Source organism: Myotis yumanensis, unplaced genomic scaffold, assembly GCF_028538775.1.
Source record: "Myotis yumanensis isolate MYYU_CA2020_CCGP unplaced genomic scaffold, mMyoYum1.0.hap1 SCAF_11, whole genome shotgun sequence".
NCBI classification, from domain to species: domain Eukaryota; kingdom Metazoa; phylum Chordata; class Mammalia; order Chiroptera; family Vespertilionidae; genus Myotis; species Myotis yumanensis.
The window spans coordinates 70,940,927-70,958,250 of NW_027223762.1; the positions used below are offsets into that span (position 1 = coordinate 70,940,927).

Here is a 17,324-nt window from a genome sequence, read left to right on the forward strand (position 1 = left end):
ACACCTTGATCTCAGACATGTAGCCTCCAGAACTGAGACCATAGCAGTTCTGTGGTTTAGGCTTCCAGTCTGTGGTAGTTCATCACAGCAATCCTAGCGAACTGATACACAGCAGAGAAACAGGCACACAACGGCGCTGAGTATCAGAATTATCAAATACGTGCTATAAAACAATCACCACACTATGTTTGAAGATAACAAATAAAAGTTTGAAAATATATGGAAGTAACAGGGAACCATAAGAAGTCTCATAGCACCCAGCCAGTGCCATGAGGCACGAGAAAGAAATAAAGGGGATCCAGGTGGGAAGAAGAAATAAAACTCTGACTATAGAAAATATCAAAAAGTACCTAGAACTCCTAAGCAAGGTTAGCAAGTTGGCACTAAATACGTGGTCAATATTTTAAAAACTGTAATTTTATATACTAACAATGAAGAATTAAAAATTGACATGTAAAAAAGGTGCCATTTACAGTAGTACTAATCAAAGAAATACTTAGGTATATATCTAACAAAGTATATGTAGGATCTGTAGACTGAAAAATATAAAATATTATTTGAAGAAAGCAACAAAGACCCACATACGTGGAGAGATGCACTATGTGTGATGGACTGAATGTGTCCCTCCAAAGCTCATAGGTTAAAATCCTAACCGCCCGAGGTGGTGCTGCTTGGAGGTGGGGGCTTCCGAAGGTAATTAAGTCTGGAGGGTAGAGCCCTCGTGGATGGGATTACTGCCCTTACAGGGTGAGGCCGGAGAGCCACTCGCTGCCTTCCTGCCATGTGAGGACACGACGGGAAGTGGACAGTCTGCAACCCAGCAGAGCGCTCTCAGCAGCACCCTCCACGCTGGTGGACTTGTTTTTATTAACATATCAGCCATTACAGTGAGCGCAAGGAGACTAATTACATTAATTGTTCCACTTAGAAGTTAAAGATCATCAGATTGAATTTCTAAAACGAATTCTCTTAAACAAAAGGACAGAAAAACATGTACGTTGCGAATACTGGGCAAAAGGAAGCTGGTGTAGCTCTATTAATAGCAGTCAAAATAAAATTTAAGGCAAAAAGCATTACTAACATTAAAGAGGGCATTTCACAAAAGATTTCATTTCGGACCAGATAATAATTTTACCTCTCTATGCACCAACATAATGTCAAAGGTTATAGAGTAAAAATTGTAAAAATTGACAATTAAATAAAGTAGATGTAACCTACAATCAGAGTGGGTTATTTTTCGTATAATTGTATCAGTAATTCATAGAACAAATGTATTTAAAAATTAAAGATATAAAGTATTTAGACAACACAAATAAAAAGACCTTATCCTACTTGACACATATAAAACATTGAAAACAATACATTATTTTTCCAGCACATGAGGAACATTTACAAACTTAAGCAAGTCTCAACAAAATTGAACAGATTCAGACCATATGGAGTATATTCTCTGACCACAATACAGTTAAACTAGAAATCAATAACAGTAAGATAAGAAAATTCTGAGGTGCTTAGAAATTACCTAAAATTAATAAATTGCCTAAAAATTAACAAGCTAAATATTCATCTCATGAAATTTAAAAAGTTAGCAAAGTAAACCCAAAGAAAGTAGAAAGAAGTAAAGAATAAAGAGAGGAATAGAAATTAATGCAAATAAAATCAACAAACCTCTGATGCAGCTGATCAAGGAAAAAGAGGAGACACAGATCATTAACATCAGGGCTGAGAAAGAGAACTTTATTACAGACAGTGTGGATGCTAAAACAGTAAGAGGATATTATTCATAACTACATGCCAATAACTTTGAAAATTTGGAAAAAGGCAAATTCCTAGCAAAAATGTAAATTCATAAAACAGATTCAAGATGTAAAAACCTCCCTTTCTAATACTTTAAGCAATAAAAAAAATAAATAATTTTTAAAAAGATGTAAAAACCTGAATAGTGCTGGTCACCATTAAAGAACTTAAATTAAAGAGTCTAGCGGTGAATACATGTAGCACAGACAGGGCCCGCGTGGATGGCTGCCGAACCATGCAAGGCAAACGCAAGTGCTCAGCCGCATCTGGGTCTGTGCGGCCCCTCACCCCCACTCACTAACCAGCAGCGGCATCTTTTTCTTGTTTGTTTTAATTTATCATTCTTGTTGAAAGTATGACAGATGTCCCCTTCCCCCACATTGAGCCCCACCACCCCACACCTGCCACCCCCCCAGCCTACCACTGCACTATTTTATATTTATTTTATTTTTTTCTTTATTAAGCTATTACATATGTGTCCTTATCCCCCCGTTACCCCCCCCACCCCCACTCATGCCCTCACCCTCCTGGTGTCTGTATCCATTGGTTAGGTTTATATGCATACATACAAGTCCTTTGGTTAATCTCTCCCCCTTACCCCCGCCCTCCCCTACCTTCCCTCTGAGGTTTGACGGTCTGATCGAGGCTTCTCTGTCTCTGGATCTGTTTTTGTTCATCAATTTACGTTGTTCATTATATTCCACAAATGAGTGAGATTATGTGATATTTATCTTTCTCTGACTGACTTATTTCACTTAGCATAATGCTCTCCAGGTCCATTCATGCTGTTGCAAATGGTAAGAATTCCTTCCTTTTTACCACAGTGTAGTATTCCATTGTGTAGATGTACCACAGTTGTCTAATCCACTCATCTGCTGATGGGCATTTAGGCTGTTTCCAAATCTTAGCTATGGTAAATTGTGCTGCTATGAACATAGGGGTACATATATCCTTTCTGATTGGTGTTTCTAGTTTCTTGTTATATATTCCTAGAAGTGGAATCACTGGGTCAAATGGGAGTTCCATTTTTAATTTTTTGAGGAAATTCCATACTGTCTTCCACAGTGGCTGCACCAGTCTGCATTCCCACCAGCAATTCACAAGGGTTCCTTTTTCTCCGCATCCTCGCCAGCACTTGTCCTTTGTTGATTTGTTGATGATAGCCATTCTGACAGGTGTGAGATGGTACCTCATTGCCATTTTGATTTGCATCTCTTGGATGATTAGTGACTTTGAGCATGTTTTCATATGTCTCTTGGCCTTCCTTATGTCTTCTTTCGAAAAGTATCTATTTAGGTCTGTTGCCCATTTTTTGATTGGGTAGTTTATCTTCCTTTTGTTAAGTTGTATGAGTTCTCTGTAAATGTTGGCGATTAGACCCTTATCGGTGATAACATTGGCAAATATGTTCTCCCATATAGTGGGCTTTCTTGTTTTGTTGATGGTTTCTTTCGCTGTGCAGAAGCTTTTTATTTTGATGTAGTCCCATTTGTTTATTTTCTCCTTAGTTTCCATTGTCCTAGGAGCTGTATTGGTGAAGATATTGCTTCGGCATATGTCTGAGATTTTGCTGCCCATGGATTCCTCTAATATTAAACATAAAACGGGAAACCACCGCACTATTTTAAACACACAATTCCTATGCTGCTGGTTACTCTTAAAGTTAAACATTCCTCACTGCACTTCATAACATATTTTGCTATGTGTACTTAGGAATTAGACAAGAATGACTAAACTGTTTTTCTCTTTGACCTTCACTACTGTCGACTCAGTTTAGTCCATTTTTATGTCATTTGAGAACATTGTAAACATCATCCCAGAGGAGCAGCGGCGTCTTTGACTGTGAAGGACCGTGAGGCCACATGTTTGCTCAGACCTGCAGGGGTGTGTACCTGTTTGCTAACTAGGCAAAGGCCAGATGGTGACCTGGTAAATGCAGAAAACTGTTAAAAGCCTTTCCAAATAATAGACTCTCTTTGAGAGCCACCAACTAGCAACATAATTGTTTTGTGATTATAAAGGTAGGAAACTTTCATTCGATGGTAAGACGTGGCTGAACAACTAACTCCCCTCTGGGCAGCAATTAGCTCCCCCTAAGGTACTGCAGGAGCTCCTACCAGACTGATCCTTAATGATTCTCCACATTAGGGCAATATCGGGCACACGCCCTAAGGGAGCGTTAACATAAAAGATAACAATTCCATTTGTTTTTTAAAGAACTCAGCTTACAGAATTACATATAAACTCAGGAATCATTTGAGTAGATTTTTGGGGTATGTCAGACGGCATCCTGCTCATCCACAGTGTTGCATCCTTCCATTGTTAGTCCTACAGTAGATTCGGGAGGAAAGCAGGGAGCTCTGCTTAGCTACTAATGCGCCATCACAGGGCCCGGGTGTGATGGGATTTGTGGGTGAGAAGGCAGGAGACATCGTGTTTGCAAGGCTGTGAATTCTGTCACCCTGGGGGCATGGCGGTCGGGCTTTGCGCGGCCACCGGCACATGATTTTTCCCACGGGAAGCTGTTAGGTCATCCTGGCTTTGGGGCTCCCGCCAGCACCTCTTGCCCATGAGGCTGGCCCTCCTCTGACTGTCATGGTGCCCATGTCCACACTAACTGAAGCACTTAGGATTATTTTGGGGGAAAAATGGGGTTCTGACATGGTCTTTTCCTCATCAGGACTTTTTGCTTTTGACCCTGTATATGACAGAGATTAAAACTTGATTTCAGGTGAGAGGAAAGTTGTTCATGCTTCGATGACGCTCCAGCACTTGGCTCTTTTGTTAAATGTCCAAAATAGGCAGAAACCAAGCTCTGTTTCCAGGTTCCAGAAACGGGGTGCCAGGTGCCTCACGTCCTGCTGTGTGGTGAACGGGCTGTTGAGGAGCGAAGAATTGGGTGCATGGACAGCAGTCTTGCTTTCTCCCCTTCTCCTGCATGTCTCACACAGGCTCGGTAAGCACTCACGGGCATTCCTTCCACACAGGAAAGAAAAAATCCAAGTTCAAAACGTTTAAGAAGCTCTTCGGGAAGAAGAAGAGAAAGGAATCGCCTTCCTCCGCAGGAGGCAGCGCCTGGAAGCAGAGTCAGGCGAAGAGTGAGCTCATTGCCATCGAGGCGGGGCCAGTGGGCTACGACTCGGAGGATGAGCTCGAGTAAGTTGCTTTTCACGGCCTTCAGGAGCGGGCACGGGAGGCCCGAATGCTCTGTGTCGTTGTCATGGTAACCGGCTGGGTTTCTGAGCCTGCATTCTTCCTAGGTAGTTCCACAGCAGGTTCTCCCACAGAAGTTGTGCTTCCTGTCTTTTCATACACGGAGAACGTTGGGGGGAATCCTTAGGGGCCTGCTGTGTACCAGGTGCTGCATATATTAAAATTCTGGGATAACTGTGGGGCAGGAGGTGAGATGTACCATTTTATCAATGAGCAAACCACGCTTTAGCAAAATTTTGGAAAACTTGCCCAATATGCTACAGCTGAACGTGGCAAGATTGGGATATGAGCCGATTTAATTTGACCTAAAATTCTTTTGAGGACCTGGATACTATACCAGGAAGTACATCTCTTTAAGCTTGAACTTTGAGTAATCTAATAAGAAAGTTTTGAGAGAGCAAAACAGAGACAAGAGAGAAGGGGGTAGGGAGGGTGGCGCTTTTTGCTGTTCCATCTTAGAAAAATCATCCAAAAATATTGTGAGGCAGAACAGACTCAATAGGTAGGACAATTTGGGGAAGTCTACTTATTTTCATAACTTGCATTTCACCAAAATATAGTTGTAATATATATGCTCAGTTATTCCAGCAGCTATATCTGTGAGTAAAAAGGGGGGGAAACACACAGATTTGTTGCCACGCCAACTTTTATGTTTTCTTTTAAACAACATTGGCCCTTACCTTGAAGGCATAATGACCCTCGGGGTCAGAGAACAGACCACCCTGGGGTCGCTGTCAGCACCCAAGGACATGTCCTGCCCTCCCTCCTTCTCACCAGTCTCCTCGCCAGGGTTTAACAGAGTGGAAATTACACTGACCACTTGGGGGCACCAAATGACTGAAGAGGAAAGGCTCAAGGCTTTTCCAGTTGGCTTTTTTGTTTGTTTCTTCCGGCTGGCAGTGAGCATGCTTGCCACACGGCGGCGGCTTGTGGAGCGCGGAGAGGGTGGACCGAGCGAGGTGTTGTGGGTGGTGTGCTCCAAACTCGGGGGGAAAGACATCATGTAACATTGCTAAGTATCACACGTTTTCTTCTCTGGGCCAGCTGCAGGGAAACGGCAACACTCACCCCACACACCCTCTTGACTGGAACACAGTCCTGGCATTGGGAAGACAGGCCTGGGAGTGTCCCCCTCTCCCCTCCTCCCCCCCACCCCCAGCCATGGGACAGCACCATAGCAGGAGGGGCGAGCTGGGGTGAAATAACCTGTCCACTTGTCCATCTCCTCTATCACCGGAGCCCAGGGGAAGGTGGGGACTGCGCCCTTTTCACCTTTATATGCCCAGCACCTAGCAGGGTCCTCATTTACTGATAATAGTTTGCTGGATTGATGCAAGGAAAGGAGGCCCGAGGGTGGACTATGATGAGGCTCTGGAAGTGCAAATAATGTTTTCAGAGAGCAGCGTGGAGGGCAGACAAGATCTTAAAGGCACTTAGCTAATGCAAGAGTCGGCGTGTCTTCTGGACCTGAGCAACTTCTCACCGTCACCTTGGCCAGAGGAGTTCCACCTGCCAAGACACATTGATGCTGGCAAACTCTGTGGGACCCTGTGGGTTTGAGAAGTTGATGCCCATTTATTGTGTGGTTTTGCCTCTTAAGTCTCTTCATCTGTAGCAACCCTCCACCCCCTTGGTTTCAGGCCATTGATCTGCTGGAAGAGCAGGGCCGATTGCTCTGCAGAACATCCCACGTTCTGGCTTTGCTTTCTCTTGGCATGACCGAATTCATTCCTGTAGTCTCTGAAGCTCTTGGGAAGTGTTAGGTAGAGCTAGATATGAATTAGATTGAGGTGGAACTGGATACTTGCTGTCACTTCACAGGCACATGCTTTCTGGTCATCCTACTTCTAGTGACTAAGACTGAGCAGTGGGTGCAGGGGGTTCTCAGTGCGATTCCTCCACTTGTCTTCACCGAATGGTCTTAACACCCACTGAAGGTCATGGCCTAGACCCGTGGTCGGCAAACTGCGGCTCTCGAGCCACATGCGGCTCTTTGGCCCCTTGAGTGTGGCTCTTCCTAAGCCTTAGGAGTACCCTAATTAAGTTAATAACAGTGTACTACCTATATAGTTGAAGTTTAAAAAATTTGGCTCTCAAAAGAAATTTCAATCATTGTACTGTTGATATTTGGCTCTGTTGACTAATGAGTTTGCCAACCACTGGCCTAGACCCATCATTTCATTGCAAAATGGTGGTTTTTCTAATTGTGCCATTTATTCTGCATGAGCCAGCTGGAATCTATATATATATAAGGCTGATATGCCAAGTATCGCTATGATGCGCACTGACCACCAGGAGGCAGACGCTCAACACAGGAGCTGCAGAGCTGCAGTAACTTGGCAGCGATGGTTCTGGGTGACGCACCCTGAAACCAGAGAGGAGGGAGCCCGATTCATCGTGTGGGCCCCGTGACTCCACCTTCGGCCATGGGTTATGTTATTGCTGGGGCACTGCTGGCCCCGAATCTGGTTTACTGCACACTTGTGATTGCATTCCACACCCTGTACAACAGCAACGTGGCAGAGTGAGTGTCCTCTCACACTCCGGGACCCCTCAGGGGATGTCAGAGCCAGTTTTGGCCCAGTCCCCACAGGCCAGGCTGAGGGACCCCACCTGCCAGTGGAACCCCGCTCATTCTGCAGACACCAGGAAGGGACCGCGGGAGGTTGGCTTCAGAGCATGTCCAGCCTATCTTGCCCAGTCCCGCCCCACCGGCCACCTCCTAATTAATTTCCTTTCAATGTGCATAAATCTGTGCACTGGGTCACTAGTTCTTCTATGAAGAAGACCTTTTTCTTTACTTCATCAGCTCCTTGGTGGCTCTCAAATACAGTTTGTATAGGAAGGGCAAGGTAGTGCTTAGATAATGATCCTTTTATTGATCCACCTTCAGAGTGATGACCTGGTACCCGGTCACCTTCTAATACTGACCAATGAATTTTGTATTTTCTTGAATATTATTATTAACTAGAGGCCTGGTGCATGAAATTCATGCACTGGAGCAGGGAAAGTCCCTCAGCCTGGCCTGCGCCCTCTCATATTCTGGGAGCCCTCAGGGGATGTCCAACAGATGGACATCCTTAGTGCTGCCATGGAGGCGGGAGAGGCTCCCAACAGTGCCGCTGCGCTTGCCAGCCGTGAGCCCGGCTCAGGGCTTCTGGCTGGGCAGCACTCCCCCTGTGGGAGCGCACTGACCACCAGGGGGCAGCTCCTGTGTTGAATGTCTGCCCCCAGGTGGTCAGTGTGTGTCATAGCGACTGGTCGTTCTGCCATTCGGTCGATTTGCATATTAGCCTTTTATTATATAGGATAACTTGTATTTCACCAAAGTATAGTTGCAGTATAGATGCTCAGTTATTCCAGCAGCTATATCTATGAGTAAAAAGGATAAAAAACCCACAGATTTGTTGCCGTGCCAACTTTCATGTTTTCTTTTAAACAACATTGGCCCTTAACTTGAGGATAAAACTCTTCAGAGGCATAATGACCCTTGCGGGTCATTATTATTAAGGCATGGATTTTTACATATTTGATTTGCTTTAGCCCATGACAACCTTTATTCATCTTTATGTCCCATGGGAGTGTCTTCAAATGAACTCCTGGGGTTTTTTTTAATGTTTTTATTTTTTTTTTTAGAAAGAGAGGCAAGGAGAGAGAGAAACATTGATCGGTTGCCTCCTGTATGCACCTCAACCAGGGATCAAACCCGCAACATGGGTATGTGCCCTGACCGGACACGGGACTGGCAACCTTTCAGCGCACAGGATAGTGGTCAGCCAAGTGAGCCACACCGGCCAGGGCAGCTCCTGGGTGCTTTTACCACGAGCCCATTTGTTTTGAAAGCTTCTTTGCTTTCTTGCACAGCGAGAAATCTCAGGGTAGTTCGCACAGTTCCTGCCCTCGACCTGTAATCAGCCATTTCTTCACAGGGCTCTAGTTCCTTTTAGTGCAGATGGCTTTAGGAGACCACAGGCTGGTTGCCAGGGGTGATGATTGCTAGGTAGCCGGCTGTCCTTGCTTTTAGACCTTTCCAGCACATATACCTAGGAAAGATGCTTTATTTTTTTAAGAGAAAAAAATAAATTATTAATTCACTGATATTTCCAGTTTAAATTTAATAGGATAAATATTTTACTTTTTGGATTTTTTATTTGAATTTATTTTTCTCTTATACTGGATATCTTGGTTCATAATGATATTCACAAAATTATTTCTTTCCTTCATCGTACAATATACTTATAATAACTTTATTACTCTCCTTTCAGAACAAAGGTTGTTGTATACTGTAAAGATTGTTCTGTACTGTGTTTTTAAATCAGTGTTGTTACTAATAAGACTACCAAGTGCAATTTGATATCTTTGTGGGTTTTGTTCTTAGAATTTGTCCTATTACAGATGTAGAGTCAAAAGTCACTTGGAAGTGGAGTTAAAGTCACTCAAAATCACTTTTCTCTGTGTGGATATGCCAATAACGTGTTATAAAATTTTGCTTGTTTCAGGTTGTCTAGTTTTAGAGATTGTTTTATTTCCTTCTTTGTTTGATTTTGTCTTTTAACCACGTAAAACATTTACATAGTTTCAAAGGCAAAATTGTACCTATAGGTACCTTGGCACCCTGTCTCCCATCTTGTTCCTTCCCCCAAAGGAAATCATTTTTATTAATTTGTTACTTATCCTTTTGTGGGGTTTATGTTTTGTTTTGTTTTGTGGGGGTTAATCCTCACCTGAGGATATTTTTCCATTGATTTTTAGAGAGAGTGGAAGAGAGAGGGAAAGACAGAGAGAAACATCGATGTGAGAGAAACACATCGATTGGTTGCCTCCTGCACGTGCCCCGACCAGGGCCCGGGCGAGGGAGGAACCTGTAATCGAGGTACGTGCCCTTGACCAGAATCAAAGCCGGGACCCTTCAGTCTGCAGGCCGATGCTCTATCCACTGAGCCAAACCAGCTAGGGCTTTATCCTTTTGCTTTTAAAAAATATAAGCAAATATGCACACAGGTTCACGTATGTCCATATACATCCAGGCCCCTTTCCCACGCTGAGCTAACACCGTAGTGCTGTTCTGCTCTGTGTTTTATTTCCCTGAGTGTAGACTGGTGCTGCCCGTCTCAGTTTACAGAGATCCTCCTCCCCTGCTGCTCAGCTGCAGGTCTGCAGCGTGTCTTGGTTACCTCCTGAGGGACACTTGGGTTGCTTCCGGTCTTCCGCTTCCATAAATGCTGCCGTAGTGAATGGCCTTGTGTTTCCCCCAGTGTATCTTTGTGGAGGTGGTGCAGCGATCATGGTTACAAAGGGTGTGGCCCAGCTGCCCCCTGGAGGAGGGAAGCCAGGTGTGCCTGTGAACTCTGTGGCTTGGGCCGCCGTTGGTGGGAGGGCCGCCTGGTGCTTGCACTTGGCCCTTGGCCCTCCCAGAAATGTGAGGACACACCCTTCGGGGAGCCGTGGGTTCCCCCCTTGCGAATTCACAATTGCAGACTGGAGGACAGGGCCACACCTAAGAGTCCCGATGGCCTCACAGAGGACAGGATGCGGGGCGGGTGGTGTGGGGGGTCGTGGTGTACAAGACGGCCAGTGTCTGCCGGGGCCGGCTTTCCTTCCTTCATCATCGGGTCTCAGTCACCTCCTTCCACCTATTGTTCAGCAGCCACTGCTGCTAGGAAGAGCCGACGCTAACTCCCACATCCTCTTAGAACCTCTGCACGTCCTGTGGGTTCAGTTCCAAATGGAGCCTGGAGCTAGGGAAGGGGCTGGCGGTGATGACAGGAGGGGTGGCCATCTGCACTCCAGGACCTAGGCGCACAGGTTGCCCTGCACGGATCCGGTCAGGTAGTGGCGAGAGTGTGGCTTTGCAGATGTGCGGTGTCATTTCACAGCCAGCGTGGAGGTGAACTTTAGTCCCTGAGCTGGGCAGGCCCTCCACCTGCTGTGCAAACACAGCCTCCAGCCCACCCAGCGGCAGCGCATGGGCCCGCAGGAGTGACCTCACCCTCCCGACAGCGCTGCCAGCAGCCGAGGCCCCTGTCTCAGACCTCACACCTAGTCAGGCCTTGGCTTTTCCATTAATAAAATAAATTTCACACAAACGTCAGATCTGTTAGGAAAATCTCTATCTCTGCCATGTTCCTAGTCGTTGACTGCGGTGTTTGACAGGGTGGGGATACACTAAAGTCGGGAGCAAATAAGAAACGCACCAGCCGCGACCGGTCGTGTGCAGGGCCACCGGCCCGCGTGCCCCCAGCTCTTCACCCGAGGACCCCGGGGAGGGGCCGTGCGCAGTCTCACGGAGGCTCTCTCATCCTAGGGAGTCGAGGGGCGCGCTGGGCGGCCGGGCCCTCTCACACGACAGCATTTTCATTCCGGAGTCGGGACAGGACCCTGCGAGGCCCGTGCGGGTGTTCTCCCAAGAAAACGTGTGTGACCGGATTAAGGCTCTGCAGGTAAACCCCTTGGCAGCGTCACCTGGTATGTACGGCAGATACAAATCGAGATGTTTTTAAGTCCCCGCTTGGCTTATTTGATATATTTTAAAGTACAGTTGCGTGCACATCGCAACTTTCCCAAGACACGCCCGGTAGTTACAGCTGGATCGTGACTCGTCTGCGTGGTAATGGCTCGCTTTAAGGTGACGGCAGAGCTGGCGGCAGACAGGCCTGTCTGCCCAGCGGGGAGATGAACCTCCCACAACCTCGGCCAGGCGCTGAAACGTCTCCCGAATGAGTGAATTGGGGCGGGAGGGTTTGTTGATAAAGTCGCTGATGAAAACAAGAGCCAAACGTTCTTTATTCCAATCCAGTTAAAAATACAGTGCAATGTGAAAATGGGGCCGCCACCCGCTCCGGGGGGCCTGCCCACCAAGCGGGGAGATGACGCCGGCATGAGTTCTGAGGACGACGGGCTGCCCAGGAGCCCCCCAGAGATGTCCCTGCTGCACGACATCGGTCCCGGCACAACCATCAAGGCAAGTACAGCCTGCGCCCTGCGTGTCCACCGCGCCCACCACGGAGGGCAGCGGGGCTGCGGGGGCCCCGTGCGAGGCCGGTGGTGGGTGGCCGGGCTCGGTGCAGTGGGAGGTCTCCCAGCGCAGGGCACTGGCGCCCTCAGCCAGCACTTGTTTTCACTCTTTGAGCAGGAATGCAGTCTCGCTAGGCGATAGGGTCTGGGTCGCGTGCTTCATGATGGGAGAGATCTGACACAGTGGGCTCTACCTCGTCTTTCCTGTCGAGCAGATGACCAGATGGGGAGGAAGCACCTTTGTCCCGCTCTCTGTTGGCCTGACACTGGGCTGGAGGGAGAAGGGAGTGGTCAGCATAAGTGACCTAGTCCGGGTGGTGGCATCTGAATGGAGGACAGTGAGAACCGGTCAGGCGGGGGTGGGGGTGGGGGCAGGGCGTGGTGCTGGTAACAGGGCAGCAGGGAGTTGGCCGGCCGGAAAGGCGGCATGGCCTCCGCGGGCGGGGGAGCTCGTCCTGATAACGCCCTCCCCTGAGAACCCACGGGAAGGACGGGCCCTGCCTGCTGTGCCAACTGCAGGGCTCCCAGGCCGCCCTTCCACCCAGGCCACGTGATTGTACATGAATGCCCATGTCCCCTGGCACACAGCTTGCTGAGGGCTGGGCAGAGGGGGGCTATTCGTGTTATGCTGGCACCTGGGTCCATCTGTACAGCCACACTCCCTGGAGCACCCTGGGAGCAGCACTGCCACCTGGGCCAGGGCTTCCCCATGGAGGGCTCCGGTTTCATCGTGACTCAGAGGCTCAGAGCCTGTGCCCTCTGAACCCCAGGAGCCCTGCAGAGGCTGGGAAGGCAAGCTGCTCAGTGTGTGTGCAGCTCTGGGCGGCCAGAGGGTCGCTGACGACGGGAAGGCTGTGGTGTGGCCGAGGGAACTAGCCCAGCACCCTCAGAGCTCCACTCCAGGGGCGCCTGTCCCCGCTTGCTCCACACAGGCCTGGGGACAGTAGGCCACCCCCCATGGCTCTCCCACCTGGCGGAGAAGGAAGAGGGGGCAGGGGGATGGTTTGCCCTGTTTCTTGGACTTCAAGCCACCCCCATGACACCTTAAAACACCGGAGGAGAAGTTGACACAGGCTTGTGCTGCTTATGTTTTAATTATCATGTGATGGACACATCGCTGCACCCTCAGGTGTGCAGCTTCAGTGTCCCCCAGCCTCCGTGTCCCCCAGCCTCCGTGTCCCCCAGCCCCCGTGTCCCCCAGCCTCCGTGTCCCCCAGCCTCCGTGCCCCCCAGCCTCCGTGTCCCCCAGCCTCGGTGTCCCCCAGCCTCGGTGTCCCCCAGCCTCGATGTCCCCCAGCCTCCGTGTCCCCCAGCCTTGGTGTCCCCTAGCCTCCGGGTCCCCCAGCCTCCGTCTCCTCCAACCTCGGCGTCCCCCAGCCTCGGCGGCCCCCAGCCTCGGCGGCCCCCAGCCTCGGTGGCCCCCAGCCTCAGTGGCCCTCAGCCTCAGTGGCCCCCAGCCTCAGTGGCCCCCATTCTCGGGGCCACGTGTGACCTTGTGTGTTTGTGGGGCGGGTCTCTCGCCAGCCATCGTTGACCCTCTCGCCCACCCATCACAGAGCAGTGTCTGACACTCACGGCCCGCAGTGCCCTCTGTTTAGTGGGGACACAGCACAGAGACCCCTTGTTTCTAAGTCCGTTCACTCAGGAGTGAGCCCAGCTCCAAACTCACCAGCACCACGAAGTGCAGAGGCCACAGTTGGCTGAGTGGGAGCCACTCGTGCTGGGCAGGCTGACCTCGTCCTCAGCGTCCAAAGCATTCTGGGAAGTTATCAATTCTTGGGTAACATGAACAATCCTCTAGTCATAGGAAATCAAAACCTGAGCCTTTAAGGCTTAAGAAAAGTAATCTTCAGATTGTGGTTTTGAGGACACAGTGATCGTATTGTGTGCCCTGGCAGTGCCCAGACTCAGTGGCCGGCCGCGAGGGGCCGTGCGCACCTGCGACGCGTTATGTAATGTGTGGAATTGGATACAGTGGCGCCTTCCATCCCAAGCACAGCGCTGTGAACTGTGTTGCTCTCTCCTGCCGTGACCGCGCACAGGCCTGCATGCGGGCGGAGACCCTCGAGGAAGATTCCTCCGAACAGAGGTCTGCAGTAACTGTATGTGATGTCAGTGCCAAGGTGGTATCCTGGCAGAATGAGTTTTCCAGGAAATACCGGGAATTACTTCTTAAATTTTATTAGCATGCGAGCTGGCAACTAATGAAACCTAACTTGGTGATCTTGAAGGTGAAATTACATCTAACTAGTCATGTGCTAGGCTTCCTGCCACTAAGAGGGACCACTGGCTGGCAAACTGGCCAGTGTGTCTGCTGCAAGAGATGAGGGAGGTCGGGGGGACACAGCTCTGGTGGCAAAAGGGGGACGTGTGTCCACCACTGCAGGGCTAGACCCCAGGCAGGTGCTGTCACCTCTAGGAATCTGTCCTCAGGGTTTGGGAGAGAATCAGAGGAGACCTTTCCTCACGGTGAATGCCCCGGCGTCCGTCCCACCACCCTGCTCCGCATCCGCGGCTGCTCCTGGGTGCACCGCCCTCAGCCTCTCGCCAGTGGCTGAGCCCCTCTGTTTGAGGACAAACATTTTAAAGCAGCTGTCACCCACGGTCACCCCTGAACAACCCTCTCATCCCAGGCCATTTCCGCATGGCCCTGTGAGCCACATCCCCCAACATAGGGCCACAATTAGACTTTTAAATCATCCCCTTGGAGAATCATCCAGAAGCATAGATTTCAGAAGAAAAGTGGGTGCCTGGGAGCACGCAGTGCCAGTGAGCATGCCCAGATGCTGCTGGCCCACAGATAAAACGCGGCCAGTGTTCCTGTCCTCCTCCCCTTGGCCCCGCCCCACCTCTGCAGCTGCCCCAGTGACCACGGCAGGAGATCATGCTTCCCCTGGGCCTGAAGGGATCGGTCTTTCCAGACCCAAGACCTCAGCCCGCAGCGGAGAGCTCAGCTCCCAGCAGGAAGGCCCACGGTGACAGGCAGCACAGCGCCTGTGCAGGACAGGGGGCCTTGTTCAGTGTCAGGGAACTGAGGCTCCTGGGCAAGGGCAGCCGAGGGGCCAGGGGGGCGCCCTGGAGGAGAGGAGACAGGCATGCCTGTCCTTTGGGTTTGTAGAGGGGTGACCAGAGACCCTTCGTCTCAAAAGTAATCCTTCTCATTCCTGGACTCACTGCATTTGCAAAGCTCCTCATCTTCTGTTCTCTTGAGTCCCAAACGGTCAGCAAAAACAAGCCAAGTGTGTATTACGTCTAGACAGGGGCTGGTGCAGGATTCTGCATGGTTTTTTTAAAAAAAATATATATATATATACATATATATATATATATATATATTATTGATTTCAGAGAGGAAGGGAGAGGGAGAGAGAGATAGAAACATTAATGATGAGAGAGAATCATTGATCAGCTGCCTCCCGCACGCCCCCCACTGGGGATTGAGCCTACAACCCGGGCATGTGCCCTTGACTGGAATCGAACCTGGGACCCTTCAGTTCGCAGGCCGACGCTCTATCCACTGAGCCAGACCAGCTAGGGCAGGATTCTGCTGCGTCACCCTTAAGGAGGACTCCTTAAGGAGGGCAAGAGGGAAGGAAGCTAAAGCCACCGGTACAGAGGAGGTTGTGGCCAGGAGTCCTGTGGTTTGTTTTAAAAATAATTTTTCTTGCTCTGTTTCTGTAACGCCTGAGTAGCTCAAACGAGAACTAAAATTGATTACATCCACTTACAACCTTTCCCTCGTTCAGTGCCCGTCTTCTCCCGCCTGACAGAAATAGGGTTCTGCTTGCCTGAGAGCATGTGAGGGGCCTTCATAGGAACAGGGAGAGGCAGTGCCCTTGGGGGCGGTCCCTGCCTCAGAGCCTGTCTCTGCAGCAGTGGCCTCCCTTTGCGCCCCACCCCCTGGGTTAGAGGAGGCTGCTGGCCCTACTCTGCGTGGGGCTCCAGGGTTTGGGAAAAGTAGCTGAGCAGGATGTACCCCTGCCCTCTGAGCCCGCTCTCTGCCTCCCTCTGAGGGCTTACTAAATCATTGAGAGAGACACAGAATTATGTCTTAGGTTAAAATGTGCACCTGACACCACCTCACCCATTAGGATGGCTACTATAAAACATATAAAGAAAGAAATAAGCAAATAAATAAATAACACGTTTTGGCGAGAATGTGGAGAAATGGGAATCCCAGCTTGGTGTTAGCAAAGTCAAAGGGTGCAGTCACTGTGGAAAGCAGTATGGAGAGTCCTCAGAAAACTAAAATAGAACTTGCAAACGATCCAGCAATTCTCCTTATGGGTATCTACCTGTAAGAATTGAAAGCAGGTTCTCTAAAAGATATCTTTACAGCCATGTCCATAGCAGCATAATTCACAGCAGCTAAAACGTGGAAGCACACAGGTGTCCGTCCCCAAGTGGCCAATAGACAGACGGTCGGTACCCACAAAGGGAGGGAGCTCTGACCCGGCTGCAGGGGGGTGGGCCTCACAGACACTCCGCTCAGTGAGATAAGCCCGTCACAAAGGGGCGAATACTGTGAGATTCCACTTACAGGAGGTGCTGTGAGAAAGCACATTCGTAGAAACAGAAGTCGAATTGTGGTGCCAAGGCTGGGAGAGGGCATGGGAGGAGAAGTTCGGTGGGCACAGGGTTTCAGCTTTCCAAGAGAAGTTCTAGGGGCAGATGGTGGTGATGGTTGCACAGTAATATGAATGTATTAAATCCCACTGTACTGCACACTTAAAAATGGCTGAGATGCTACATTTTCTGTGTACTTTACTACAGTTAAAAAAAAAAAAAATTGGAAACTAAACAACCCTGGAAAAACCACGTAAGCTTGACGCTCTTATTGAGCACCAGGCTAGAATAGAGAGTTTGTTTGCAGGTGACAGGGCAGTAGCTCAAGCCAGCACCTCCCAGCTCCCCTCTGCACCTCGCTGGTCACCTGGCTGCATTTGTCATGCTGTGCAGTGGGCGCCCTCTTTACGCTGACACATCTCTGCAGGGGACCCACTCGGGCCTCACTGGGTGGAAGAGCTTGCCAAGTTCAGTGGGCAGGGAGCTCAGGGCGTTGCCATCATTCTTGCGTGTGACAGCCAGACTCCCTGGCAACACTTTTGCCCTTAGCTGTCAGTTACTCTCTTCTGAAGTTTAAATTAGTGAAATATTGTAACTTAACAGATGGTAACCTAAACCAGATTCTCCAAGAGCATGTGTAAAGGCACAGAAACCGTCTAGGGCAGCGGTTCTCAACCTGTGGGTCGCGACCCTTTGGCAGTCGAACGACCCTTTCACAGGGGTCGCCTAAGACC

General features: G+C 49.4%; 1 protein-coding gene across 2 annotated transcripts in view; it reads left to right on the top strand.

Moving 5' to 3' along the window:
* The window catches only part of LOC139020157 (testis-specific gene 10 protein-like), a 241,863-nt gene that overhangs the window by 198,359 nt on the left and 26,180 nt on the right, over positions 1-17,324 (top strand). For both annotated transcript variants that reach the window (XM_070429872.1, XM_070429873.1), the window contains exons 17-19: positions 4,785-4,953; positions 11,315-11,450; positions 11,807-11,971. In XM_070429872.1, the coding sequence (XP_070285973.1) occupies positions 4,785-4,953; positions 11,315-11,450; positions 11,807-11,971 (470 nt within the window). The remainder of the gene's footprint in view (positions 1-4,784; positions 4,954-11,314; positions 11,451-11,806; positions 11,972-17,324) is intronic.